General features: G+C 55.5%; 2 protein-coding genes across 5 annotated transcripts in view; one reads left to right on the top strand and one right to left on the bottom strand.

The window, feature by feature from the left end:
* AGRP (agouti related neuropeptide) overlaps positions 1 to 27159 on the bottom strand; it is a 58337-nt gene that overhangs the window by 25583 nt on the left and 5595 nt on the right. The window lies entirely within an intron of this gene.
* RIPOR1 (RHO family interacting cell polarization regulator 1) lies at positions 2483 to 18484 on the top strand. 4 transcript variants are annotated; one of them, XM_032854193.1, is made up of 23 exons: positions 2483 to 2606; positions 10179 to 10305; positions 10422 to 10574; positions 10742 to 10820; positions 11507 to 11530; positions 11618 to 11671; positions 11816 to 11968; positions 12070 to 12133; positions 12230 to 12273; positions 12347 to 12472; positions 12829 to 12977; positions 13053 to 13182; positions 13266 to 14148; positions 14191 to 14942; positions 15017 to 15138; positions 16028 to 16160; positions 16419 to 16554; positions 16657 to 16818; positions 17077 to 17235; positions 17369 to 17565; positions 17656 to 17739; positions 17856 to 17946; positions 18091 to 18484. In XM_032854193.1, the coding sequence occupies exons 2-23, from the start codon at positions 10202 to 10204 to the stop codon at positions 18186 to 18188; spliced, it is 3897 nt and encodes a 1298-aa protein (XP_032710084.1). In that variant the 5' UTR covers positions 2483 to 2606; positions 10179 to 10201; the 3' UTR covers positions 18189 to 18484. The 4 variants fall into 4 exon arrangements, with proteins under 4 accessions (XP_032710084.1, XP_032710081.1, XP_032710083.1 ...); XM_032854192.1 differs by lacking the exon at positions 2483 to 2606 and adding an exon at positions 9336 to 9354 and having other exon boundaries at positions 15020 to 15138; XM_032854191.1 differs by lacking the exon at positions 2483 to 2606 and adding an exon at positions 9336 to 9354.

The raw sequence follows: 27159 nt of genomic DNA, 5'->3' as shown, positions 1-27159 counted from the left end.
ATCGGGCTCTCTGCTCAGCAGGGATCCTGCTTCCCCTTCCCTCTCTGCCTGCCTCTCTGCCTCCTGTGATCTCTGTCAAATAAATAAATTTTTTAAAAAATCTTAAAGAAGTGGAGATTTTCAGGGCACCTGGCTGGCTCAATCAGTAGAGCATGTAACTCTTGATCTTGGGGTTATAAGTTCAAGTGTCACCTTGAGGGTAGTTTACTTAAAAAAAAAAAAAAAAGAAATTTTCTGGAAGTGGAATTTCAGGATTCCAGAATAAGAAAGAATTCCTCTAACAGTGCTCTGGTGAGCTCCTACAGTCAGTGCTGCCTCATCAAAGCTCCGAGCAATGGCCCTGTGCCCCTGCCGCCCCAGGAGCCAGCAAGCTGCCCAGCTCTGAGTTCTCAGTGGGCATTTGTAGAATTAATTAATCGTCAGAGTACTTGATGTGGGAGGTGAGGTGCAGGGAGGAAATGAATCTGAAACACGTCTTGGAGGTGGATCAACAGAACTAGAAGGCTGAATGAAGGTGGGGGTGGGAGAGGTGATGTCATGGTTCATACGTTTTCTTTTCTTTTTCTTTTTTTTTTTAAGATTTTGTTTTTTTATTTATTTGACAGAGAGAGACACAGCGAGAGAGGGAACACAAGCAGGGAAAGTGGGAGAGGGAGAAGCAGGCTCCCCGCAGAGCAGGTAGCCCAACGTGGGGCTCGATCCCAGGACCCCTGGATCATGACCTGAGCAGAAGGCAGACGCTCAACCGACTGAGCCACCCAGACGCCCCGTTCATGCATTTTCTCATTCATTCACTTCATTCATTCACTGGCTCATCTGAAAAAAAAATTGTACATATATATGTTTTTTGTTTTTTAAGTAGGCTCCACATCCAGTGTGGAGCCCAATGCAGGGCTTGAACTCACGACCCTGAGATCAAGACCTGAGCTGAGATCTAGAGTTGGACACATAACCGCCTGAGCCACCCAGGTGCACAACCATCTAACATATATTTCTCCAACTCCTACTACGAGCCAGGGATGGTGGTGACAAGGACTTCCATGCTCCCTGCCCCCAGAGAACTTAGAGACCCAGAGTGAGGCTTTAGGCACATGAGTGCACATGGGAATACGTGCTCCCTGGTGCTGATAAGTGACATGACAGTAGTCCGCAGGACATGGGGAGAGAGAGTAACAAGGAGAGGCTGTCTTCGGAGGTGGTGGTCACAGGATGCCTTGCAGAGGAGGTGACTTTAGAGGTGGACAGGGACCAACTCGTGCCAGTTTTGAGAGCTCCAGAGAAGCCACGCCTCTGGCTCAGGTGGGAACCTGAGTGGAGGTGGGTGCTTTGCGGAGATGAGGCAAAAAGGAAGAAGAGTCCTTCAGGGGCCTGTCATGAGATCTGGTGGGTCATCGAAAGGCTCGAACAGGAGAGGGCTCCAAGCATGGAGGACTGCTTGGGATGCTGAGCAGTGGATGGATGGAAGCCTTGGGACTGGGTGATGCCATAGGGTGGGGAAATAAAGAGAACCCTGTCCCTGAAAGCAATCCCCAGGTTCAGAGTCTAAAGAGAGATGTGTGCTGCAAAGGAAGGCAAAGAGGAGGGGCTGGGAGCCCTGAGAACCGGAGAGGGTGAGGTGTGTCTCTTGGAAGAGTTGGCAATGGAGAGGATGTCAGTGCCCCTGAGGGCCTCTGCCACCCATCACAACTTCCGGACTGTGAAGACCAACCTGGAGGTGCAGATATCCAAGAACCTCTGAAGGTCCTTCAGCCTGCTCCTGGTATGTCTGTGCTACCTCTAAAGGTGAAGGACTACGGAGTGAAACCTGAAGGGTAAGGCCCAGAGCTCTTAGCTCCACGTTGACCCACTCAAGGGGAGAGGCAGTATTCTGGTCCCCTTATTGGGAAGGACTGGGCTCTGGTCCCCTTGGCCAACATACCCAAGCCCAGGGACTCAGACGCTGCCATGCTTTGTGAGCAAGGCTTGAGGCTCCCCAGAAGCCAGTAACCAATGAGTGGTGAATGCACGGCCAGGTGTCGAATGCTTAGGCTTCAGGCCCCCTTGTTCCCCTCCCAGAAACTGCCCCGATTCTTTCCTCCAACCAACCCAACCCAGCAGTGGCCGCTCCAGACCTGTTTCAGGTGGTCACAGATAGGAGGGCCTGAAAGAGCTCTAGAGACCACAGATTCTGAGAAGGGGTCAGGCAAGCGGGGTTCCCCGGCGCACACTGTTTTGGGCTCTGTGTGGGAAGGAATGGGACTGGCTTTGCTAGTAGCGGCCCAGTTCCCGCGGATCCCGACCATCGACCGCGGAGAACTCCCACCGCCCTGGCATCCTCCAGGGCCCCGCCTCCCCGCAGGCTGGCGGATCCCGCGGGCCACTGGCCTGCCCCGTTACCCGAGAGGGCGGAGCAAGCCGTGGCCGCCTCCTCGGGTGCGAGAGCCGCGGGAGCGCAGTGGGTGGGGCCCGACGGGCCGGGGAGGAGCGGGGTGGCTGGGCGGCGGGCGGCGGGCGGCAGGAGGGGCGGACGCCACCGGCAGCGGCGATAGCGGCAGCTGCGGCGCGACCAGGCCAGGCAGGGACGCCCGCACGGACAGCGCGAGATCCGCGCAACCCAGCGCGGCCATGTGAGTGTCACCGCCGTTTCCCGGCCCCGCGGGCCGTGCCGAGGATGGGCGCGGCGCTCCCGGTGCTTCCCCATCGGTCCCAGGTCTGCTGCCCCCGCTGCGGCCCTGTCCCACATCGACCCATCCCCGGGACCCGAGCCGCGCGGTGTGTTTCCTCCCCTCCCCCCGGGCGCGGAGGACGCCCACAAAAGCCGCCGCCTCTGGGCCTTCTTCCCTCCCAAGGCAAGGCCCAGGCGGCCCTTGCCCCGGAATCTGGGGTGGGCCGGGCCTGACGGCGGGCCCAAGGCGCCAGCCTGGGCGCTGGCAGGGGCGCTCTCCGGGAGCCCCCGCTGCCCTCGTCGCGGGGGGAGGCTGAGCTGGGAGTGGGGAGGGGGCGATAAGGGAGATGAGCTAATCTTCCTGGTCCTACCGGCCGGCCTAAGCGGCTTTGGGGCTCGGCCCGAGGTGGCCGATTCTGGCCTGTGGCCGGGATTTTCACCCAAATGGCTGAATCTGGAGATGATCTCCCCGGCCTGGCGGGGTAACAGACCCTATCCCGGGGAATGGGAATGAGAGGCAGATGAGGGGTCTCTGCAAGCAGCCAGGCTTGGGCACCCTGCAGAACTGTTTTGGGGAAGGAGCTGCTCACCAAGGCTAGGGATCTGGCTCAGTCTGCCCTGGGCACCCTCTGTCCGCCTCTCCCTGTTGAGGTCTGAGTCCAGTCTCCAGAACTGACCCTTCCCAGCCAGTTCTACTGGACTGATCCTAATTCGGGTCCAGACTAGCTGGTGGAGTACCTACTGTGTGCAGTCTCATATAACAGATGTAACAGTGAATGTGCCCTGGCCACCATCTGTGGGACCTCACCCTGGGCCTGCAGCATTCACCCGAGAACAGGCTAACGAGGAGGGTTATAGCAATCTGACAGATGCAGAAGCAGGCCCAGAGAGGTTAAGTAATATTCTCAAGGTCACACGTTTGGCTTAGGGAGAAGTGGGAACTAGAGCCAGATCTGAATTTTTGCCATTGCACTACCACCTTTGCGGCATGGAGGGGGTGTGGGGAATGAGGACTGAAGAGTGAGGTACAAAATACTCCAGCGAGACAATCAGGCCTGGCTTAGCTTCCACTTCCACCCACCCTCCCCCTCCTGAGTTCTGTGGGGCAAGCAGCTAGAGATAGAGAGAGACCTGATGTGGGTGGGGGTCAGGGGAGCATGGAGGAGCCAGGCTGGGTCCACCCTGGGTGGAAAGGCAGGTGAGGAGGGCAAGGCTCAGTCAGCCCTGGCCCTCCACTGTGGCTGGGGACTCCCGACTCTGCCAGGCCCGGCCCAGGGGAGGCCACCAGGCTCCCAGGGCGCCGCCAGCCGGGGAATGTGACCAGCTGACCAGGGAGGGGGCCGGCAGGAAGTGAAGCCACAGGGCCGCCTCCGCCCGGTTCCGGGGTGGGGGGTCCCAGGCGTTGCGTGTCCCCCTCCCCTCCCGCTCAGGCAGCTGTGGCATGACGTCAGAAGCCGAGGTTGGGGGTCAGTCGCCATGGACACAGGAACAGGTTCGGTTAGGGACCCCATTCTCCTTGCAGCCGCCCCTTGCCCCGGTTATTTTTAGCGTCTGTTTACCTCAGTCCCGGGCAGCCCCGTGCCTGGGCGGGGCTGAACAGGGGAGTCCGGGCGAGGCTGCTGGCCTGGCCAGGCACACCGCTGAGCCGTGCAGTGCAGGTGGTGAGACCTCCCGTCCCACATCCCACACAAATGCACCACTTTGGCATAGAGGGTATTGGGAGTGGAGGAATCTGGGGCCAGGGGTTCCATTCCCTTCTGCCTGGAGCTGGCTGTGCTACAAGGCCCATAATCTTTAAGACCTGGGATCTTTCCCCTGTCCAGAAAAGACTTCGGGAGTAGCATGAGTCCAGAGAGTCCCCTGGCTCCCATCATTCAGCCCCTGTCAGTTAAGGTGGGCCCTCTCCCTCAGCACAAAGGGGTTCGGCTCTTTCTCTCCCCTGCCTTTCCACCCACTGAAATGGTCACTCAGGTGGCTCTTCAGATGATCCTTTGGTGAGAGTGCAGACCAACAGTTACACGTCTTGGTCCCTGTCAGGGACTAGGTAGGGAGTTGGTGGCAGCAGAGCCCCGGTCAGAGAAAGAAAAGTGTTGGGACAGTTAGCCTACCCTGATTCTAGCCTGCCTACCCAGTTCCAGAATCCCAGGTGTCCCCACCCTGCCCTATGCCCCAGGGAGCAGGACGCTACTTGCTAATAGAATCAGAAAGCGGGGAAGGGACGAGGAAAACTGTATGCAGGATAGGGGAGTTGGGGTGGGCACGAACTTGAAATCTGCCCCTTAAGCAGCCCAGGATCTTCTCCTCCTGTGTCGGGGCAGTGCAGCTCACTGAGCCCCCTCCCTCATCTCCCTGGTGTGCGGCCCAGAGGGCATAGCGGTGAACCCCACAAGCAGGCACCTGCCCCCAGAGTTCACAGTCTGGTTGGAAGATAGATGCTAAAGGAGAACTGACAACTAAAGTATGTGGTCTCAGGGATCAGAGGAAGGAAGCTATGAGGCGCCTGAAAGGGGGAACCAACCCAGGGCAGGCTTCCTGGAGGAAGAAGTCATAGGGTAAGACTTGAAAAAAGAGAGGGAGTTGTTCAGGCAGAGAGTATGGGAGGAGGGTACAGGAGCAAAGGCAGCCACTGCTCAAAGGCTGAAGAGCCTTGCGGTATTGGGAGGGTCACGGTAGCTGGAACAGAGACCGTGAGAGGAACAGGGGACTGAGTGGAGGACAGGTTGAAGGTATATGAGGGGAGGCACAGAGCCTGAAGGGTGGTGGGGGTCATGTCAGAGAATCTAGACTTTATCCCTGGGGTAGGGGATCACCCATGGATGTTTCACAAGAGTCAGAGAGAGGGATGTTAAAGACTTAGAGGCCTGGGGTCCGACTGGCTGGATTTGAATCCTGGCCCTACCACTTACCAGCTGTGTAATCTAGGGCAGATTAACAATTATTAATAACAGTAGTTAATATTTGTCATGTGCTTAAAATGTGGCAGTGTGTCCACCCCAACTTCCCGACCCCACGTTCAATTTTCTCTTCCCCAAACACTCCCTAGAGAGAGAAGTAGCTCATTTCAGACTCCCAGCAGCCCCGGGAGGCAGTCATTGTCATTATGCTCATTTAACAGAGGTGTATCTGAAGCCCAAAAAGGTTAAGAAATGTCATGCTCAAAGTTACACAGCCAGTTAGGTTTCTCATCTGCTAGATGGGACTAAAAGGAATTACCCCTGTTAGGACTGTTAATAGAATTAAATAAGATGATGTTTGTTAATTAAGTGCAGGGCCTGGCCTATAGGAAGCACTTGACAAAGCACAGTTTTTGGCGTTGTCAGATGACTGGAATTGTAAGAAGAGCGATGTTGTTATTGAATAAATAATGCAGGGGGTGCCTTTGGCTCAGTAGAGCATGCAACTCTTGATCTCGGGGTCTTGAGTTCAAGCCCCACATTGGGCACAGAGCGTATTAAAAAAAAATGTAGGCAACCATGTAAAATAAAGCTGGATACCCTTAAGGAAAAAAAAAATGAGTCATTGTGGATTACTGCGGAGACAGGGAACCCGTTAGGAAGTTGCAGTAGGGTTCTAGGTGAGAGGTGGTGACAGCTTGGACCCGAATTCTAACCATGGGGGTAGAGATGAGGGGGCAGATTCCAGAGATGGCAAAAGTGGGCGGCTGAGTGGATGTGGGGATAGCGGAGACAGAGTCGTCCCAGATGACTCCTAGTTTCTGTGTTGAACAGCTGGGTTAAGAGGTGGTAGGGCTGTCACAGGGAGGTTGACTAAGAGTCAGGTTTGAGAAGGGGACTTAAACTCAGCGCATGCCCACAGCCCACTCTGCATTGTTGCTCAGCTTCCGGGGAGGCAACAAGCAGGCAGTTGGATATAGAGGCCTGGTGCTCGGAAGAGCCGTTGGGGCAAGGAAGAGATAAGGAAGCTGGCAACATTTAGACGGCATTGAGGTGTAGGAGATGTACACAGCCCAAGAGTGAGGAGGACGAGGCCCTTCCGGGATGATGAGAAAGACGGATCTCCTGTGGGAAAATAAGATGCAGAGCGGGGGGGGGGGGTGGTTTGGAAAACCAGAAGCATGTTGTTGCCTCTTGAAATTCAAGGGAAGGAAGGGCTCAAAGGAGAGGAAGAGAGCTCCAGAGTGGAAAGCTTTACTGAGATCAAGCATGATAAGGACTAAGCCTTGGACACTGGATTCAGCAACAGGGAGGTCACTGACCAGTCAGGGGAGTGGTGGGAGTGGAAGGTGGACGGGGGTGGGAAGAGAACTGGCTGGTGGCAGAAAGGAAATTGAGGTAAACATCTTTTCAAGAAATTGGACTCTGAAAAGGTGAAATGGAGCAATGGGTGGGGTCGCTGGAAAGAGACGTGGGGTCCACAGAGGGGTCATTTCATTGTGGAGTTATAATAGTCAACTTTATATTAAAATACAGCTAAAGAGGGGGGGCATGTCCTAAGTGTCCATGTTTTACAAGGGAACACACCCACATAGGATCAGGACATAGAACCCAGATTAGAAAATAGAGAACACTGCCAGCACTCTGGAAGCCCCCTTGTGTCCCCTTCTGGCTACGACTCCCAAAGGGTAACTAGTATTCGGACTAATGTTACCATAGATGAGTTCTGTCTGTTTTTGAACTTCATATCAAGGGAACCCTACACACGTCCTCTGTTGCTGTCTTGCTTCTTTATGTAGGATTCACCCACAGTGTCATGTGCGGTTATACGTTGTCTATTCTTTTTGCTGTATGGGGTTCCATTATCTGTGGATGGGAATCTGGGTAGTTGCCAGGTTGTTTTCATTTTTCATGTGGGAGTGACTCGAGCTTATTGGAGGCTTGTGGAGAAAGTCCGAAATACTCGTCTATGAGAAGGAAGAAAGATGAGGAGGGCCACACGTGAGAATTTCCCAGGTGGGAAACGAGAGCCTGGCCGAGGTTGAGAGAATGGCTCTGTGGTTCCAGCCCAGCCGCTGTGTGAGGCCCCCTAACAGCTAGCTCCCGCCCCATGTGGCGGCACAGAGAAGGCGGGGAGGTGGGTCGCCCAGCGTTGGCTTCTGTCAGGTAGGAGAGAAACACAGAGTGCTGGCATATTAGCAGGCGAGCGATGGAGTGGGGGCTGTGGCTCTAGGCTGGGGAGAAGGGTGTGCGGGGAAGAGAAGGTAGGAGGGAGCTGGCAGAGAGAAGGGAAGCAGAGGCCAATGGTGAGGTCTGTGCAGGATGGTGTCTCTGCAATTCTGGGCTGTATCTCCGGTGACACACGCTTGGCACAGAGTTGTCACTCAGTGAATAGTTGAAGAAATGAGCAGAGGGCGGCTCAAGAGGTCTTAGGCAGAAGACGGGGAAGGTGGAGGTGATGGAGAGAAACTCAAGGTTCGAGTCATTGTGGCTGCGATTTAGGAAAGGGGCATTCCAGAGCCAGGCGTGGAAGGTGGCTGAAGGGAGCAGAAGGGCCAGTGTTGGGCAGGCAATCCACAGGAGTACGCAGTTGCTAGTATAGGGCGCACAGCACCTGGTCTTCAAGGAGAGAGAGGAGGATAGCACTTCTCAAACTGGAGTCCTTGGGCACCTTGCCTCTGAGTCTATAGGGGAGTAGTGGGCTTGTTGGAAATGCTGAGCCTTGGGCCCACCCCAGCCTCTCAGGGAGAAAGTAAGCAGAACGGAGCATCAAGAAGCAGGAGTATTTACAGGATGGGGGAACATCCAGCCCTTCCAATGCCCACTAGTCCCTGGGCATGGTAGCCTCTATTTAGGCTGGAGGTGGATGAAAAAAACTCAAGGAAAAGATACTGGGGGCGGGAAAGGGCCAACACCAGGGAAATGCAGCTATGTGAGCTGGTGGCTGGAAGGAGGGGGCTTCATTCTAGAATGCATCTTCTATTTGAGAGGAGGCCCTGGCTGGGAAGTGGGACCTGATCCTCTTCCCTAGGGCCTGGGGGTGCCGGGGAGTGTCCCTAGATTGAGCACCCCCTCGGTGGATGGGGGCTGTGTCACTCTGTACCCACTTCCATCTCTGCTTCCTTCTTGGGGCAGCAACACATAATATAAGCTTGGTCCAGGCCCATACTTTTAGGCCCTCTCTCTTCTCCGCCTCCCAGACCCCTCATGCTCAGTCCCTGACTCTGCCCTCCATTGGCATAGACCCTCCACTCCACACCCACAGTCCTTCCTTCCACTACCTCAGCATGGCTTTCCAGTCTTTACACACTCAGAATCCTAACTCGCAGCCCTCTCTGTGCTTAGTCCTCTCTCAGGACGCCTCTGCAGCCGCTGTGGGAGCCCCTTAGTCTCACTACATCCAGTCCAGCTAAGGGTCTTCATCCCGTTTATCCCCCTTGTTCGCCACCTCGCGCAACTCCCTGCTCAACTCCCTTTACCTGAACTCCTACCCCACCCCAGAGGACCCACTTCAGTCTCCTTCCCCAAGGGAACCCCCAGGCACCCCTCCCAGAGGCCCGCCAGTCCCAGGGCCCAGTGCCCCCCCCTGGCCCAGCCGGTCCCGCCCCATCCCGGCGGGCTGAGTCAGGCGGCAGGAACTGGGCGGGGGGCGGCGCCGGGAGGAGCTGAAGCCCGAGCCGGAGTCGCTGGGAGCGAGCGCGGAGCCCAGCTCGGCCAGCACCTAGTGGCCCTGGGCCTGTGGGGACACAGGGGTGGGAGGGCAAGCGCAGGGGGTGGGGAGCTGTCCTGGACCTACCATGAGTGCCAAGAAGAGAGGTAGGACCCAGCCTGGGGCTGCGAAGGCTCTGGGGCTGGCCACAGGGGGTGTGGGCCGGACTCTGGGGTCCAGGGGCACGTGTTTCATTGGAGCAGGGTGGGGGTCTGCGGAGGATCCCTTCCCGCTAAGGGTGCGGGCCAAGGCGTCCATCTGTGACTCAGTTTCTAGGTCGGAGTCACAGGAAGGTGGCGGAGGCAGGGCATTTCTTGGCACTGCCCCCCCACTCTGGGAATCCCCCGGCCGCTGGGCGCTGGGAGGGCTCTGGCGTCTCGGCGCCGGCGAGCGGGTGGGGGCTGGAGGGGAGCAGTTTTCGCGGGGCAGGCGGGTTGCGAGAGCCAACCCCGTGCCTGCCGGGCCTGTTGGGCAGCTCCGCTGTGCACCCCACCCGGTGACCTCCCGCGGGCTCGCGGGGTGGGGGCGCCGGAGCTCCTGGTCACTGTTGCGGGCAGTGGGGGGTGAGTTCAGGGGCAGGGCTGGGGAGCCCGCCCCGCCCCCCGGGTAAACAGGCGCTTCCGCACATTCTTCACGCGCCCCGCCCCTTTCCTGCCCCTTCCCAGCCGGGGGAGGGTCCCCGCGCGACCCCCCTTCCTGCCCCGCGACAGGCGGAGCCTGCACCTCTGCAGGAAGTGGGGGCCGAGCCGAGGCCACGCTGAGTCCGAGGCCGAGTCGCCCGGCCGCCCTGTCATTAGCGCCGGGGCCGGCGGGGTTGTCGGACTCCGGGCGTCAGGCGGTGTCCGGCAGGACTAAGATACAGAGGCCGGGCCTCCGGAGGGGGCTTCAAAAGTCTGACTGGCGCTGGACACCCGCCCTCGCCACCCCCCAGGGAGCCCCGCGCGGACTCATTCCATGATGTCCCTGTCGGTGCGGCCGCAGCGCCGCCTGCTCAGCGCCCGGGTCAATAGGAGCCAGTCCTTCGCAGGCGTCCTCGGCAGCCACGAGCGGGGGCCCAGGTACGCAGCCGAGGGGAGCTGATGGGGTCAAGAGAGTGTGACGGGGTTGGAGCTGGGTATGCAGTGAGGGTTTGGGGCTCGTTCTTGGACCTTTCTGAGTGTAGCCTCTTCTTCAGGAGCTTCCCGGCCTTCAGTCCCCCCGGGCCTCCACGGAAGCCCCCAGCGCTCTCCCGAGTATCCAGGATGTTTGCCGTGGCGCACCCTGCCCCTAAGGTCCCGCAGCCTGAGCGGCTGGACCTGGTGTACACTGCGCTCAAGCGGGGCCTGACGTAAGGAACTCCTCCCATTGCCTTATCCCAGGACCCCTCCCGAAGCCCTCATCCCCTTACTGCTAGTAGGAACCCTCCCGAGCCTTATATCTTCTTCCCACTGCCCGTACCCTGGGCTGCTGGGGCTGCAAAGGTAAGCTAATTCTTGTAGTCGCCCCTTTCCCCAGGGCCTATTTGGAAGTGCACCAGCAGGAGCAGGAGAAACTCCAGGGACAGATTAGGGAGTCCAAGAGGAATTCCCGCCTGGTGAGTAAAGGGTTCACAAGGATGCCTGGACTACTGTTCTTTGCCTTTGTGGTATGGGGGACTGGGTAGCACCAGCCGCGGGTGACATCAGGGCTGTTTGCTAGGGTGACCTAGCCCAACTGTGACTAGAAAACAGGATACCAGGAAAGGCTGGGGCTGGGCAGGTTTCTAGCCCCGCCTTACCCAGGCTGTGTACAGTTTCTGCCCAGGACCCAGTATCTGCCATGGGAGCTTTCGGTGGGGTGGGTCGGACTGCCACAGACACAGACAGCAGGAGACTACACTGCAGTACCGATAGTCCTGGTTCTTCCCCAGGAACGACTCAGAGCTTCCTAGAAGAGAACACCTCTGCTGGGTCTTGAAGAATGAGAGTTCCCTGGTAGAGGGAACCTCTTCTTAGTGGGTGCAGGAAAGGGAGTGGGCCAGGGGAGGGACCCCAGGGGAAGAGGTCAGGGGAGGGGTACAGGAGGGGTCTTGAGGACCAGACCCTATGTCACTAACATCCACCAAAGGCCAGGCATGTGGAAAGGTGAGTCAGTCCATGCTTTGAGTGGAGCAGCTGTGGACTGTGGTAAGAGGGGGGAAGGGCTGTGCAGGAGGGGAGTTAGCTGGCTCTGGGTAGGTAGGTGCCCCTGCTAGAATGCTTCCCGTGATGCCTAAGTGCTTCCTCTCATCCTCCCCTGCAGGGCTTCCTGTATGACTTGGACAAGGTGAGTGTGTAGAGAATGGTGTTGGAAGAGGTTAACTCATGGGGAGGGTAAAGGGCTCTGGCCCCTCCTGACATACCTCTCCCTCAGCAAGTCAAGTCCATCGAACGCTTCCTGCGACGGTTGGAGTTCCATGCCAGCAAGGTATACGGGCAGCACACCCGTGTGCGCACAAGTGGGGCTAGAGACTGATATCACGGGGATGGGCAGGGGGAGGGCTAGGCCCTGGCTGAGCAAGCCTCATAATGAGTCTCAAGTCCTCCAGTACCACCCCACTCATCTGCCCAGATTGATGAACTCTATGAGGCATACTGTGTCCAGCGGCGTCTCCGGGATGGTGCCTACAACATGGTCCGTGCCTACAGCACTGGGTCCCCGGGGAGCCGCGAGGCCCGAGACAGCCTGGCCGAAGCCACTCGAGGGCATCGCGAGTACACAGAGGTGAGAGATAGGTGTCCTTAAGGCAGAGGCACAGTGTATAGCAGAGCTGGTGAGAGGAAACTGGTTCTTGACCCTGTCTTGTCCTTGCCCACCCCTCTCAGAGCATGTGTCTGCTGGAGAGTGAGCTAGAGGCACAGCTGGGCGAGTTCCATCTCCGGATGAAAGGTACTAAGTGGATGGGGGCAGACTGTTGGTGGGGAAAGGGAATGGCTTGCCTGAGACCCCTCAACATGGCTCACCTTCTTCTCCCCCAATTCCCAGGGCTGGCAGGCTTCGCCAGGCTGTGTGTAGGCGATCAGTATGAGGTATGAGAATATGCAGGGCTGGGGTGGGAGGGTTGCAACACCAAGGGGTGCCTCATCCTGCCTTTTCACCTAGATCTGCATGAAATATGGACGGCAGCGCTGGAAACTACGGGGCCGAATTGAGGGTAGTGGAAAGCAGGTGTGGGACAGTGAAGAAACCGTCTTTCTTCCTCTTCTTACGGAATTCCTGTCCATCAAGGTGATGTATCTTCCCAGGACCCAAAGGGCAACGTGATCCTGTGACTCCTGTGAATATGTGACCCCTATGACCTTCGTGATGCTGTGATTTTCTCATAACCTGGACCTCCATGAGGCTGTGACCCCCATGACCTCAGTGACCCCACAAACTCAGACTTCTGTGATCCCCATGCTCCCAGGCTGCTTTAATCCTCCATGGCCCCCCCATCACTCAGAAAATTCTAATCCCTGCAACCTTCCCATGGTCCCATGACCCTGTGACTGTCATATAACCCCTATGCACGTTCAGACTTCTGATCTCCCACAACCTCATGACTCCTATACCCTTGTGACCTCATGATGCATTTCTGGCTACAGGTGACAGAACTGAAGGGTCTGGCCAACCATGTGGTTGTAGGCAGTGTCTCCTGTGAGACCAAGGACCTGTTCGCTGCCCTGCCCCAAGTGGTGGCTGTGGACATCAATGACCTCGGCACTATCAAGCTCAGCTTGGAAGTCATATGGAGGTTGGTGTTACTGAGCGGCTTGGGGACAGATCCAGGGGACCTGTGGCACCTGCTTACAGCCTCTTTCTTCCCCAGCCCCTTTGACAAGGATGACCAGCCCTCAACTGCTTCCACTGTCAACAAGGCCTCCACAGTCACCAAGCGCTTCTCCACCTATAGCCAGAGCCCACCAGACACACCCTCACTTCGGGAACAGGCTTTTTATGTGAGTCACAGCCCAGGCTTAGGCCCCACCATCCCCCAGGGGCTCCCTGGGGTGGTCCTGAAACGCCCTTTCCTCTCTCCCAGAATATGCTGAGGCGGCAGGAGGAGCTGGAGAATGGGACAGCATGGTCCCTGTCATCTGAATCTTCAGACGACTCATCCAGCCCCCAGCTCTCAGGCACTGCCCGCCACTCTTCAGCCCCCAGGCCTCTGGTGCAGCAGCCTGAGCCTCTGCCCATTCAGGTCACCTTCCGTAGGCCTGAGACCCCCACCTCTAGGCCCATGGATGAAGAGGGGGCCATAGCCCCAGCCCTGGCCAATGGGCATGCCCCCTACAGCCGGACTCTGAGCCATATCAGTGAGGCCAGTGTGGATGCTGCCTTGGCTGAGGCTTCAGTGGAGGCTCTGGGTCTAGAAAATCTAGCTCAGGGACCTAGCCTGCATGCACACCCAGATCCCAGCCATGGGGAGCAACCTGGTCCTGTCCCTCCTGCGGTGGACCCTCTCCATTCTGCCACAAGCCCTACCCTCAGTACAACAGGCCCTGCCCGCACATCTACAGACCCAGACCTGTCTGCACATCTAGACTTGGGTCACAAGGTCACAGATGCTAGCTCTTCTGAACTGCCAGGCCCCACCCATACCACTACAAGCTCGACCTCTAATGCCATTAGCCCCAGCCACAGTGCTCCAAGCGCCACTCACACTACCACAGGTTCCACCCACAAGCCCATGGTCTCTACCCTTTCCACTACAGTCTCTACCCCCAGTGCCACAACCCCAGCCCAGACCACCACAAGACCCACCAAGGAAGCAATGCTTTCTGCCCTTGCTACTGTAGCTCCTACCCCCAATACTATAGGCCCTGTACAGACAACCACAAGCCCTGTCCACACTACCACAAGCCTGACCCATACTACTGCAGGCCCCTCCTGTGCCACTACAAGCCCCACCCACACTACTGCAAGTCTCACCCATGCCACTACAAGTCCCACCCACACTGCTGCAGGCCCCACCCATGCCACTACAAGCCCCACCCACACTACTGCAAGCCCTACCCATGCCACTACAAGCCCCACCCACACCACTATAAGCCCCACCCATACCACTGCAAGTCCCGCCCACACTACTGCAAGTCCCGCCCATACTACCACAAGCCCATCAAAAACCATTGCAAGCCCTCCCCATACTGCTACAACCCCTACTCACAAAACCAGAATGTCAATTCACACCACTGCAAGCCCTGTCCCCAAAGCTAAGGGCCCAGTCCAGACCACCAGGAGCCCCACCCATCCTGTCACAACCCACAGCTCTTCCAGTTCTCCAGAGGATGCCATGCTTCCCAGCCCCTCTGCAAACACAGACGCTACCCTCCCAGGCATCCACACCCTGACCTGCAGCTACCCAGCCTCCGCTCCTTGCACTCAGGCAGACCCCATAGACCCCAGCCTCTCCTACCCAAGTCCTGCCTGTTCCAGTTGGGAACCCCTCACAAGTCACTCCCCAGACGCCCCAGGGGAGCCCATTCTTCAGAGCCCAAGCCCACCTCCTTCACCTCTAGCCCCTGTGCCCCAGCATTTAGACTTTAGCCTAGCCATGGCCACCCGGGCCCCGGTTCCAGGGGCAGGTGGAGGGGCTGGGGATAGGAGGCTGGAAGAGGCCCTGGGGGCCCTGATGGCTGCCCTGGATGACTACCGTGGCCAGTTCCCTGAGCTGCAGGGCCTGGAGCAGGAGGTTACCCGGCTGGAGAGTCTGCTCATGGTGAGGCGGGCCGGGCGGGCCGGGGAGGGCAGCCCGGCGGTGGGCGGTGGCACTAATTCTCTCCACAACCCCAGCAGAGACAAGGCCTGACTCGCAGCCGGGCCTCCAGCCTGAGTATCACTGTGGAACATGCCCTGGAGAGCTTCAGCTTCCTCAATGAGGATGAAGATGAAGACATGGATGGTCCTGGAGACAGGTGAGAGGGGCCAGATGAGGGGGGAAGAGGTATAGTGAGCGCCAGGTGAGGGAGAAAGACCAGAAAGGGGAACAGGTGAGGTGGGGCCAGGTGGAGCACACAAGGAGAGCAGGAAGACGGGGGGTGGGTGAGGGGGTGGGCAGGAGAGGGTGCACCTGCCAACGGGGACATCTGTATTCACCCCACCCCCCACCCTGTGTAGTCCTCATGTGTCCTTGATGTGTTTCTAACCCCATCTGTGTCCCCAGAGCTTCTGACCTCCCTCCTCCCGGTCCCTGCAATGCGTGCCTCTCCCGTGGGGCCCCGTCAGCTCCCGATCCTCCAGCTCCACCTCTTTCCCCTGGCATCACCTTGGATCTACCCTCTGAACAAGCCCTTTCAGTGCCTGCCCATGCGTCCTGGGTCCCCCAGCATCAACCCCCTCTGTCTCAACCCAGGCTTCCCCAGAGAACCCAGCCCCGTGGCTCCCTGTCCCAGAGGGGCCTTTGCCAAATCCCGGCTGAGGGTTGTGCCCAGCCCCGCCTCCCTCTGCTGCTGCCCGGGTTAGGACCCCGTGCCCTACACACTTTGGGCCATAACTCCTTGCAGTCCACATTGTGTAGACCATCCCGCCTGCACCCCTACTCCTACCTGTCCCAGCCCCAGAGGTCCCGGCGGTTGTAGCTGGAGGCGGCAAAAGGCAGACAGACCCTGGAGATCCCCGCTATCACCTGCTGGTCCTAGTCCCTTCCTCCTTCCAGAAGTCCTCCACAAACTTACCCATTGTCTCTGTTGTCTGTGCACATCGTCTGTTCTTCCATTGTTGGGATAGGGTGACCTTAATAAAAATACACTGGTGACCACATGGTGACGTGTGCTCCTGGGGTGGTTGACCCCATTTTTCTCTCAGGCCCCCAAACAGCCTGGAGCCTGGGGCTGAGGACAGCCTCGACTTACCCAGTGCCCGCCCCCTCAGCACGGAGTGTCCAGCTCTGGACGCTGCCTTGGTCCAGCACCTGTACCACTGCAGCCGCCTCCTGCTGGTGAGGCTAGTGGTATTCCCCATACCCTCCTTTTGTAGCCCCTTATCCCAGGGAGCCCCGCACTTCAATCCTGGCCTGCCATGCTTCCTCTGACTTACACTCCCCACTGCCCCAGGGCCCTAGCATTGGGCTCTGGTTGAGCCTCCCATACTCTGGCTACCCCCACCTCTCCATGCATGCTGGGACTTGTAGTCCCTGGGCTCCACCCTCCCCAGCCCTGTCCTGAGGTCTTAGTTGCGTGGCACCCCTATTCTCCAGAAACTGGGCACCTTTGGGCCCCTGCGCTGCCAGGAGGCATGGGCCCTCGAGCGGCTGCTGAGGGAGGCCAGAGTGCTGGAGGCTGTGTGCGAGCTTAGCAGGCGATGGGAAATCCCTGCCACCTCTGCCCAGGAAGGTAAAAAAGGCCCTATGGGCCCGGAAGCTCCTCCCTTACCCAGCCCCCTCTACTTGCCACCCGCCTGCTCGGTTGCTGATGCTCGTCTGCACCTCCTCACAGTGGTGCAGTTCTCAGCCTCCCGGCCCGGCTTCCTGGCCTTCTGGGACCGGTGCACAGAGGGACTCAGCCCCTTCATCTGCCCTGTGGAGCGAGTCCTTCTCACCTTCTGCGATCAGTACAGTGCCCGTCTCTCCCTGCGCCAGCCGGGCCTAGCTGAGGCTGGTGAGTGGCCTGCCTCTCTGCCCTCTCTGCCCTCCCTTCTCAGGTCCCCAGTGGTGGGACCTTGGGAAAAGCCCACACAGACCTGCTGAGCTGAGCACTGGGAAGAACTAGCGAAGGCTGTTTCCTTTGTACAGAAGGACCCAGAGGGGTAGAGTTTGGACAGGGGTCCCCTGGACCTGAACCTGGGACGGGATCATTCTTCCCTGTAAGGGCCTGGGTCTATCCCAACCCTAAGGCCTGCGGCACTGCCTCCCACAGTGTGTGTCAAGTTCCTGGAGGATGCCCTAGGGCAGAAGCTGCCCAGGAGGCCCCAGCCAGGCCCTGGAGAGCAGTTCACCGTCTTCCAGTTCTGGAGTTACGTTGAAGCCTTGGAGAGCCCCTCCATGGAGGCCTATGTGACTGAAACCGCTGAGGAGGGTGAGGCAGAGGCTCTCCTCACAAAACTGGCCTGACCCTGTGGGTGGGTCTGAAGGTGTGGGTGGGAGCAGGAGTGCACAAGAGACCCCACCCCAGGAGGCTCCACCTTGTCCCACCTCTCCCTTTCTTGCAGTATTACTGGTGCAGAATTTGAACTCGGATGACCAAGCTGTTGTTTTGAAGGCCCTGAGGCTGGCGCCCGAGGGGCGGCTGCGAAGGGATGGGCTTCGGGCCCTCAGCTCGCTGCTGGTCCATGGCAACAACAAGGTCATGGCTGCTGTCAGCACCCAGCTCCGGAGCCTATCCCTGGGCCCTGTCTTTCGGGAACGGGTGAGAGGCAGGCAGGCCTTCCCTGAAGCAAAAGGTTGGGGTCCCAGGCTCCCATTGTCTGGCTAAGTCTGCCCTCCCACCCTTACCCAGGCCCTACTGTGCTTCCTGGACCAGCTCGAGGATGAGGATGTACAGACGAGGGTGGCTGGCTGCCTGGCCCTGGGCTGCATCAAGGTAACCCCTGTCAGCCCATCCCCCGCTTCACACCCCTCGAAGCTCCCCCAACCCTGGGCCCTGGGCCTTTCCCGCCTGCTCCCCTGGGTCCACCTCGATGTTCTCTCCCCCGGTAGGCTCCTGAGGGCATTGAGCCCCTCGTGTACCTGTGCCAAACGGACACAGAAGCCGTGAGGGAGGCTGCTCGGCAGAGCCTGCAACAGTGTGGTGAGGCTAGGAGATGGGAGATACGGGGGTCAAGTCAAGTTCGGGAACATTTTGGCTGCTGGGAGTTGGCATGAGATGGAGTCAGGGATGGGAGGGCAGAGGTGGGGCTAGGATCACTCCTGAGCCCATCCTTACCTGTTTCAGGGGAAGAGGGGCAGTCTGCCCATCGACGGCTGGAGGAGTCCCTGGACGCCCTGCCCCGCATCTTTGGACCTGGCAGCATGGCTAGCACGGCATTCTGAATTCCTTACCCACTGGCTCCCTGTGCCCCTTCCCCTCACGTTCAGGGCTTAGCAGGCACTGGCAGGGAGGGTGAGGGCTGGCTCCAGACACCTCTCCCCCACAGATTCCCATCCATGAAAATCTAATATATTCTTCCGTCGCTCTTGGGTTGGTAGAGTCAGTGCCTGCAGTCCAGTGCCTCCCAGCCTCGGCTCAGCACACTCACCACAAAATCAGTGTCCCACCACACCCCCTGGTTTTATATTTTATTTACAGAGTTTTACAGAAAATAAAAAAGCAAAATGCCTTTCCTACATGGCCTGGCCTGGTGTGCTTCCGACCCTCTGCTGCAGCACCCTCTGGCCATGGCCCTTCCTGACACTAGCATGTCTGCGCTTGCAACTGTGGCAATGACTTCTGCTTTGGCCCTGGAAATTCAGGTAGAAGAGAGCCTAGAGGCTGGAACTGGGGTTGGAAAGGGGAGCAGAGGAAGAGGGCTGTAGGGTGTTGCGGTGGAGGCCCCAGTCTGGAGACTGGGGGTGCCTGGAAGCTATGGGCCGAGGCTGGAGCCAAACTGTGGGGTTGGCCTAGGGAGAGCCCAGAGGTGCTAGTCCTGGGAATGATTCCCTAGCTGCCCTAGCTGGGAGCTCCAGGCGGCCTGGAGGCAGAGGAGGGCCCCAGCAAAAAGCGTGGTGAGACCTGGAGCTTCTGGCCAGGAGGGGGCAGCAGAACCCCATCAGGGAATGCCAGGCTTCTGGGTCTAGCCTCCGTCAGCCTCAGCGGCTTCCTACCAAGGTGGCTGAGCTGAGAGCGAAGAGCTCCTTGAGGCCTGGATAAGAAGAAAAAGGAGATCCTTGCAGAGGGGAAGAGCTAGAGCCTGGGAGCCAGGAAATGCAGATAGCTGCCCCGTGACCCTAAACAGCGAGTGTTTTCTCTCCCCAAGCTGCGTCCCCTCTCTGTAATAACAAACCTGACTGAACCCTGAGCTCCCACCCCTGACATGACCAGACCGCGGCTTCAGGAAGCAGGGCTCCAGGGGGAGGGCTCACCTCTTCCCAGAGCTGCCTGGCACGTGAGTGTGTTAACCCCAGAAGGTTAAGAATTCTATGGGGGGGGGGGGGGGGGGGATGGGATTTCTGGGCCGCAGGCCTGTTCCAAAGAGGGCCTGAGGGAGGCCCACACCCAAGGCTAGGCAAACAGGCTCTCTACCCTTCCCCTCTCCCTCCGGAGCTTTCACTGTTGTCCAGGGGCAAGGAAAATGGGCCCTCCTTACTCCCTGAGCCCACTCTGGTGTCTCAGTGCCTGGGGTGTCAGCACAGCAGTGGGACACGCTGGGGAAAATGTGTGCGCCCGCACTCACGGGGAGCCAATGAGGTGCCAACAACCCCCTGGGGGGATGTGGGGGGGGTGACCCCAATGCCCAGGGAGCCCTGCTCCCCAGTGTTTTAGAGCTGTGTGTGAGGAGGTTTGGCTGGGCCTTTAACCACCTGCTGGGGAAGCCAAGCTGAGCAGAAAAAACGGCCAACAGGAAGGCGCACAGGAAACACCTGTGTGGGGATGCAGGTGGCTCATTCCAGAAGGGTGGGGGGCGGGGGGGGGGGGGGGGGCAGGCAGACAGACTTTGACACGTTGGCACAGCCCTGTGCTCTCGGTAACTGTGAAGGGTGGCATGGAGGGGATGGGGGATGGTGAGTAGCTCGGCTTTTTGGGTGGTTGGCTAGGGTGGAGGGGATGGAGAAAACAAGTGATGGGGACCAAACCAGCACCCAAAGTTGGCTACAGCTTGGGGCTGACCCCAGGGGCCCCTGCAGGAAGGTTGCAGTCCCAGAACCACCCCAAGAAGCCCCTTGGGCATTGCGCCCCACAAGAGGCCCACTGGTAGGGAAGGACTGCCCACTTGGATTCAGAGCGTGCATAGCCTGTGCAGTGGGGAAAGAGGAAGTGAACATTGGCTGACCAGGTCCTGGGAAAGTGCAGACAGGGGTGACTGGGCCATCACGAGCTCACAGCTCAATCCACAGGAGAGGACAGGGCCTGGGCAAGAAGTAGAGGATGGAAAAATATCCCAGCCTGAGGTTAAATGGGGCTGCCACCAAAAGTCCGAGTGGCCTGCTTTCCAGTGCTGAGAAGGGATAGGGCCCCTCTCTGTCCTCTACAAGGAGAGTGCTAAGACCAGAGCCTCGTACTCAGCTCTAGCTGAGAGTGGGTGTGAGGGTCAGGAGCCAGAATGAGGACACCGTGAATAGCCAGGGACAGGTGAAGTACAGTCGAGGCCAAGGCAACAAGAGCCTAAGTCCTTTGCCACGTCAAGCCTACCTAGTTTACGATTATGCAGATCAACCCTAGAAGAGCCCCTCTCGCCAATGCCTTGAGGTCAGGCTGAATGGTCTCCTACCTCTAGGCTCATTTCTATGAGGTAGTGGAGGGTAGGGAGAGCCCATCTCCCCTCTGGTACTCTCCCCTCCCCAAAACACACACAGCCTCACAAGTGCTTCCCACAGGATGCTCCCCCCACCTCCTACCCTGCTGTCACACAGGTTTAGGGAGGCACTCGTTCCTGCTGTCCCAGGTGATGGGAGTGAGTGCTGGTGACACCATCAAGAGTCAAAGGTACTAGGGCAGAGAAAGCCTATGCCCAGCAGTCCTGTGAGGCCTGTGCCAGCCTCTGTGAGGGGGCAGAGGAAGTGTGATACTCTGAGTGCCTGGCAATCAAGGCCATCAAGGCCACAACCATGCCTTCGCCATCATCACTGGGGCTCTCTCTGGACAAAATCTAAGTGTGCTTTGCAACGAAGGGACCAGGCTGCGGTAGTCCAGGATGCAGTTTATTGTATTGGTGGTCACTGGGGCCTCTCGTTTCTCCTACCCTTTCCTTGTCTAATATTACCTTTTCTCCTGTCTCCTACTCTTCTTCCTCATGTTTTCAAAGTTGTAGAGAACCAAAAACAGAAGAAAGAAAAAAAAGGCACGTTTGTGAAGGCAAAGAAGCAGATGGGTTGGCACGAGGGAAGAGGACTGCTTCTTTGTCTCACCCACAGAGTGAGGGTGCCTTCCTTGTGTGTTTCTGTGCAAGATGCGTGGGTACAATTTGCTGAACCCTAGGCATATGACATGCTCTCTTCCCCTCCCCCAACCCCACCCACAGGCGGCTCTGGAGTATCCTATGGCTTGGCTGCCAGACCCACATCTTCTGGGCCTGGGTAATACGGAAGAGTGAGGTTGGTAAGGACTCCAGGGCCTATGTAAACAGCTATGGAAAAACAGTCTATCATTGAGAAAATAAGACTGTCATTGGCCTGCAAGGGAGGGGCCTCTGTTTTCAGAAGGTTGCAATGTAGCGGTAGCCACATTTGAGTTTGAGGTCAACGGTCAAGTTCTCGCTTGTCTGTGAATATTCCCAGGGCATATGGACTCCCAGTAAATGCTGACTTTATGGGCACCTGGGTGGCTCAGTCGGTTAAGCATCTGCCTTCGGCTCAAGTCATGATCCCGGGGTCCTGGGATCGAGCCTGGGGCTCCCTGCTCGGCAAGGAGTCTGCTTCTCCCTCTGCCCCTCCCCCTGCTCATGCTCCCTTTCCCTCTCTTTCTCTCGCTCTCTCTTTCAAATAAATAAATACAATCTTTTTTTAAAAAAATGCTGACTTAGAGCCACTGAGTAAGTAGCTAACGTGCTATGGCTAACATGCACGTTTTCGCTACATCCTCTGAATGTCCTTACAGCCTTCTCTGCCACCTCCTCCTCAAGCATCCTCTACAAACGTCACTCCGCGGGCTTCCATTCTGAGCCCTTGCCAGTTCTCCCAGGGCTCTCTCCTCACTCCCATATCCAGCTGCTGACTGGACACCTCTTTGGAATGCAGCCAAGATGTTTCCAGCTCAGCGTGCCCCAAATCACACTCAGTGTCTCAAAACCTGTTTCTGCTCCAGGTCTCTTGAGGTTACCAACTACCCAGCCACACAGTGTCCTCATACTTGACTCTTTCCTCTATCCTCTCACCCCTGCCACCATAATTGTCTCAAGTAAATGCCCTAAATATTTCTAAATTCTGTCCACTCCCTTGTATCGCCATGGGCACCACTCAGATCTGGGGACATGGTGACCTCTCACTGAGACATTAAAACTGTCCCCTCACAGGTTTCCTGCCTCTGGTCTTACCCTTCTTCCATCTATTCTCCGTGGTTCATCAGACTGATTTCTAAAACCCACCACATAGGCTTTCTTATCTCCTAGGGAAAAGTCCAGGCGCCTCCAGCTGGGCACAAAGCCAGCCTCACTTACGCCTCCTAACTTCTTCTTTTTTTTTTTAAAGAGTTATTTATTTATTCATGTGACAGACAGAGATCACAAGTAGGCAGAGAGGCAGGCAGAGAGTGAGAGGGAAGCAGGCTCCCCGCTGAGCAGAGAGCCCGATGCGGGGCTCGAGCCCAAGACCCTGAGATCAGGACCTGAGCCGAAGGCAGAGGCTTTAACCCACTGAGCCCCCCAACGCCTCCTAATTTCTTGGTCCGCCCTAGAGCCTTACTGAACCTCCTGCAGGGCTTGCTTTTGCCCCTCGTGGTACACGCTTCCCACCTCATCTCGCCTTGTCCGTGCCTGTTCACCTGAGTAGGCTTCAACCTAGACATCACAGACTTCTTCGGGAGCTTGCTCCTCCCCTACACTCCCGTCAGAGCACCCTGCACGTCCCCTGGTCTAGTACTAATCAGACCCCATTGCAAGTGCTTATTTATTTTCTGTCCTCCACTATGTATATATGTTAGTGTAAGCATTTGCGGACTATTCTACCTAAGTAACAGGCACCACCCAAAACATTTCGAGTATGAAAGTACCACATTTAATGCAGAGGTGCTGGGTGGTTCAGCCTCCGCCTTCAGCCCAGGTCATGATTCCAGGGTCCTTGGATCGAGTCCCACATCAGGCTCCTTGATCAGTGAGGAGCCTGCTTCTCCCTCTGCTTGCCACTATCCCTGACTGTGTTCTCTCTCACACACAAATAAGTAAAATCTATAAAAAGAAAAAAGAAAAAAAAAAAAAAACCTCCACGAGGGGCCAGAGGGAGCCATTAGAAATGAGGCTGAAGAGGGGCACCTGGCTGGCTCAGTCAGTGGAGCGTGCAACTCTTGATCTCGGGGTTGTGAGTTCGAGCCCCATGTTGGGTGTAGAGGTTACTTAAAAATAAAATCCTGGGGTGCCTGGGTGGCTCAGGGGTTAAGCCTCTGCTTTCAGCTCAGGTCATGATCTCAGGGTTCTGGGATCGAGCCCCGCATCAGGCTCTCTGCTCAGCAGGGGGCCTGCTTCCCCCTTCCCCTCTGTCTGCCTCTCTGCCTACTTGTGATCTCTCTCTTTCAAATAAATAAATAAAATCTTTAAAAAAAATAAAAAATAAAATCTTAAAAAATGAGGCTGAAGAGGTGAGCAGGGGCTTGTCACAGCGCCTTGTGGAGTGGCTGTAGGGCTTGGAATTTACCCCCAGGGAACTGGAGACCCATATGTGGGCTTGAAGCAGGAGAATTTTGTGATCACATTTAGTCTTTGGAAAGGTCATTCTAGCAGTTGTGTGGAGAGAGGAGGCAGGAAGCAGTGAGGCATCTGAAGGCATAGTTAGGAGAAGTGATAGCAGCCTGGGCCGGATAGAGGCAGCGGGGATGGAGAGGCTAGTGAAGAGATGTTCCAAAGCAGAATGGAAAAACGGTTTGGTGATGATGGGATGTGGGAGGTGAGAAAGTGAAGCCCAAGTTTCTGGTCTGATGGCTGGGATGGTGATATCACTCACTAAAAAGAGAGAGCCCTTATAACGGAAGCGGGTTGGGAGGCGAGTAACAAGGCAGGTAAGGTGACTTGGGAGTTTTCTAGGAGGAAGTAACCAGAAAGAAGCTGAAAATATAGATCTGGGGCAAGAAGAGAAGGGTGTGGGCTGGAGACAGAAGCTTGAGAATCATCCTTGCTTTACTGTTAAGTCTTATGTGACTACTGTGATGTTCAGTGATCCATCTGTTCCCCCCACAGCTGCAGTCAGACCTTACACTTGCCTCTCCATCCTTGACTTCCAGCTACTAATGCTCATGAAGTTTAGTCTGGCCTCTACAGGCTAAGACAAAATATAAAGCACTTGAGAGCTAGGGACGGCATCTCTCTCCAGTATTACCCAGCATGGGCATTGATCTGTATCTCAAGCAGTTACTCAGAACATACTTTAGATTAAAAATTCATCAGTCTAAACTCTTCTGCTATTTGCCTTCCAAATGCCTGAAATTTCCACCATTAAAGCCCTTCCTTTGAGTTAAGGCAGTAAATGTCCAACTTTTTAGGGGCAGAAACCATGTCCTCCTCTAAACAAATCCCATAACATTTGGGGATGTGGGAGAGCATGGGAGGAGCACAGAGGCACGGAGCCTGCCTGACTTCCTTTCCCCTACCTCTTATCCTTCCAAGGCACACTCTGAGCTAAAGCATCATCTCTAGAGGATCCCTATAAGACTGGAAATGTTATCTGACTGTGAGGACCTCTAAGCAGCCACTGAAAGAACTGGAAGACAGGGGGTTGGGCTGGAAGATCTAAGCACTCATTCTGGTTTTTCCAACAAGTTACTGGATGGCTGAGCAAGTCACATCATTTCCTGAGTTTAGGACAAAACTGTGTCTGGCTCTTCAAACAGAGCTGTGAACATCAATTGAAAGGGCAGATATGAAGATATTTTGCAAAATGAAAGACATACAGATGATGGATGCCTGGGTGACTCAGTCGGTTGAGCATCTGCCTTTGGCTCTGGTCATGATCCCAGGGTCCTGTGTCCTGGGACTCATCTGCATTGAGCTCCTTGCTCAGCAGGGAGTCTGCTTCTCCCTCTGCCTCTGCCCCATCCCCCTGCTTGTACTCGTGCATGCTCTCTCTCTCTCATATAAATAAATCTTAAAAAAAAAAAAAATCTACAGATGAGATGTATTATTAAAAGGTGATCAATGCATGCCTGAAAAATGCAGGTAAGAGCACAGAAAACAAAAGAGCACATTCCCCAGTGTGGGATGTAAGTCTAGGTAAAGTCCTTTAGATTCTAGAAAGCAGTAATTTGAACCAAGAGATAAAAAATAAACATGGCTTTTTATAGGGGTCTGAAGAAAGTAGATATCAGTAAAAAAAATCCTTGTGGTCTGGGTAGGAGATATGAAGTGGCAGGTCTTTAAAGTGTTAGGACAAAGGGTTGCCCTTGACACTAAAACTTTCCAAACATCTTATAAGGTTTAGTATTAAAAAAAAAAAAAAAAGGTTTAGTGTGACTACTTTGCACCCTAGTCCAACGGTGTAGAATGACTTGCTGTCCCCCAACATTCTTGTGCCCTTTTACACTCCTGATGATGGCTTTTCACCTTAAATGCCTTTGCCTTGCTTGTTAGTGCCTTCTGACCCTCTACCACCCAGCTGAAATGAGATACTCCTAGAGAATGATTGACTCTCCTTTATCTATGAATTCATTTCTTCTTGTTATAACCATTATTGCAATAATTGTTTTTTGTTTTATTTTGTTTTGGTGTGGTTGCGTGTTTTTTTGTTTTGTTTTTAACCAGTCTGAGCAGTTAAACTTTGAGTTCAAGGACAGGAAACACATCTTGAGTCCTTTTACATCTCCAGGGCCTAGAACAGCAGGTACTCAATGAATGTTTGCTAAATTGGAATTATATCTCACATAATAGATACAGACACAACAGGGGTATTCAGGTGTAACTTTAGGTCTTACCCCAAGTGAGCAAGAAAATTCCTGCCCATTTTTACTTAGAAAATCAACACCTCTCCTCCATTGTTGATTTTCTTGCTTAAAAAAAGTTTAAACACACACACATAAATGATCATAATAATTGCTGACTTTACATGGGTCAATGGGGGAACCAAGAAAGATCTTGTAAATAGAATTGTTTCCTGAGAATTACAGCACAAAGTACACCTTTCCAAGAAAGAATGTCTCTTAGGGCACCTGGGTGGCTCAGTGGGTTAAGCCTCTGCCTTCAGCTGGGGTCATGATCTCAGGGTCCTAGTACTGAGCCCCGTATCAGGCTCTCTGCTCAGAGGGAAGCCTGCTTCACCCTCTCTCTCTCTGCCTGCCTTTCTGCCTACTTGTGATATCTCTCTCTCTGTCTCTCTCTCTCTCTCTCTCTCTCTCTCAAATAAATAAATAAATAAAATCTTAAAAAAAAAAAAAAAAGAAAGAAAGAATGGCTCTCAAGCCAAGGAAAGCCTAGTCAGTAACTGATTCTGTTAATGACTCTAGAAAGACTGTGTCCACCAGAAGGATGATTTGGGAGTGAAGGTAGGTAACAAGAAGCATAAAAATAAAAGAATAATTACATTTTTGTAAGATTATAAAATCAATAAATTACATTTTTTGTAAGATTACTGGTGTCTAGAATTATGCCAAGAACCTTACTAGCATTTCCTTGTTTAATCCTGTGTGAAGTACAATTATCATCCTATCTTACAGTGAAGAAATCTACAGTTGTTACAATTCACCCAAGATCACACAACCAATAAAGAGCCAAGATTAAGACTCAAATCCTGGACAGTCTGACTCTAGCATCCAGAGAGGGTAAGAGTAAACATTTATGTTATATAATTTACATTTCTTAATCTAATTAACTGCTCACCAAGCTTTCTAGTAATTTGGCTTCCCAGAAGGCTCTTCTGTAGGGAAAGAACATGCCTTGTGCCAGCCCCAGGACACTGGCCCACTTGCCAGGTAGTAAAGCAGCACTCTGCTTATCCACCAAGCTCCTGTGAACCTGACAAGTCCCTAAGGAAGAAATACACTCTTAGGATACAGACTGCATTTCTTGTCCTGCCTGTGAGGCTGAGCACCAGATCCTGGAACGTGGTGACTTCACTAATGCCATGTAGTAAGCCTACAGCCCCAGCTGATAATGCCCTGAACTCCTGCGGCCTACAAACCTTAGAATTCACATCAAGAATTCTTCCTTAAATCACAGAGTGGTTTTAAATCACC

The sequence above is a fragment of the Lontra canadensis genome, unplaced genomic scaffold (genome assembly GCF_010015895.1).
Source record: "Lontra canadensis isolate GAN:19392208 unplaced genomic scaffold, GSC_riverotter_1.0 scaffold8, whole genome shotgun sequence".
Lineage (NCBI taxonomy): Eukaryota > Metazoa > Chordata > Mammalia > Carnivora > Mustelidae > Lontra > Lontra canadensis.
This window is presented reverse-complemented; position numbering and strand designations above follow the sequence as displayed.

What these genes read in the sequence shown, in the direction of transcription:
- RIPOR1 (XM_032854190.1), top strand. An exon ending in AGCCACGAGCGGGGGCCCAG is followed by an intron (nt 10,306 to 10,421) that starts GTACGCAGCCGA and finishes CCTCTTCTTCAG; the next exon opens with GAGCTTCCCGGCCTTCAGTC. An exon ending in GGCATCGCGAGTACACAGAG is followed by an intron (nt 11,969 to 12,069) that starts GTGAGAGATAGG and finishes CACCCCTCTCAG; the next exon opens with AGCATGTGTCTGCTGGAGAG.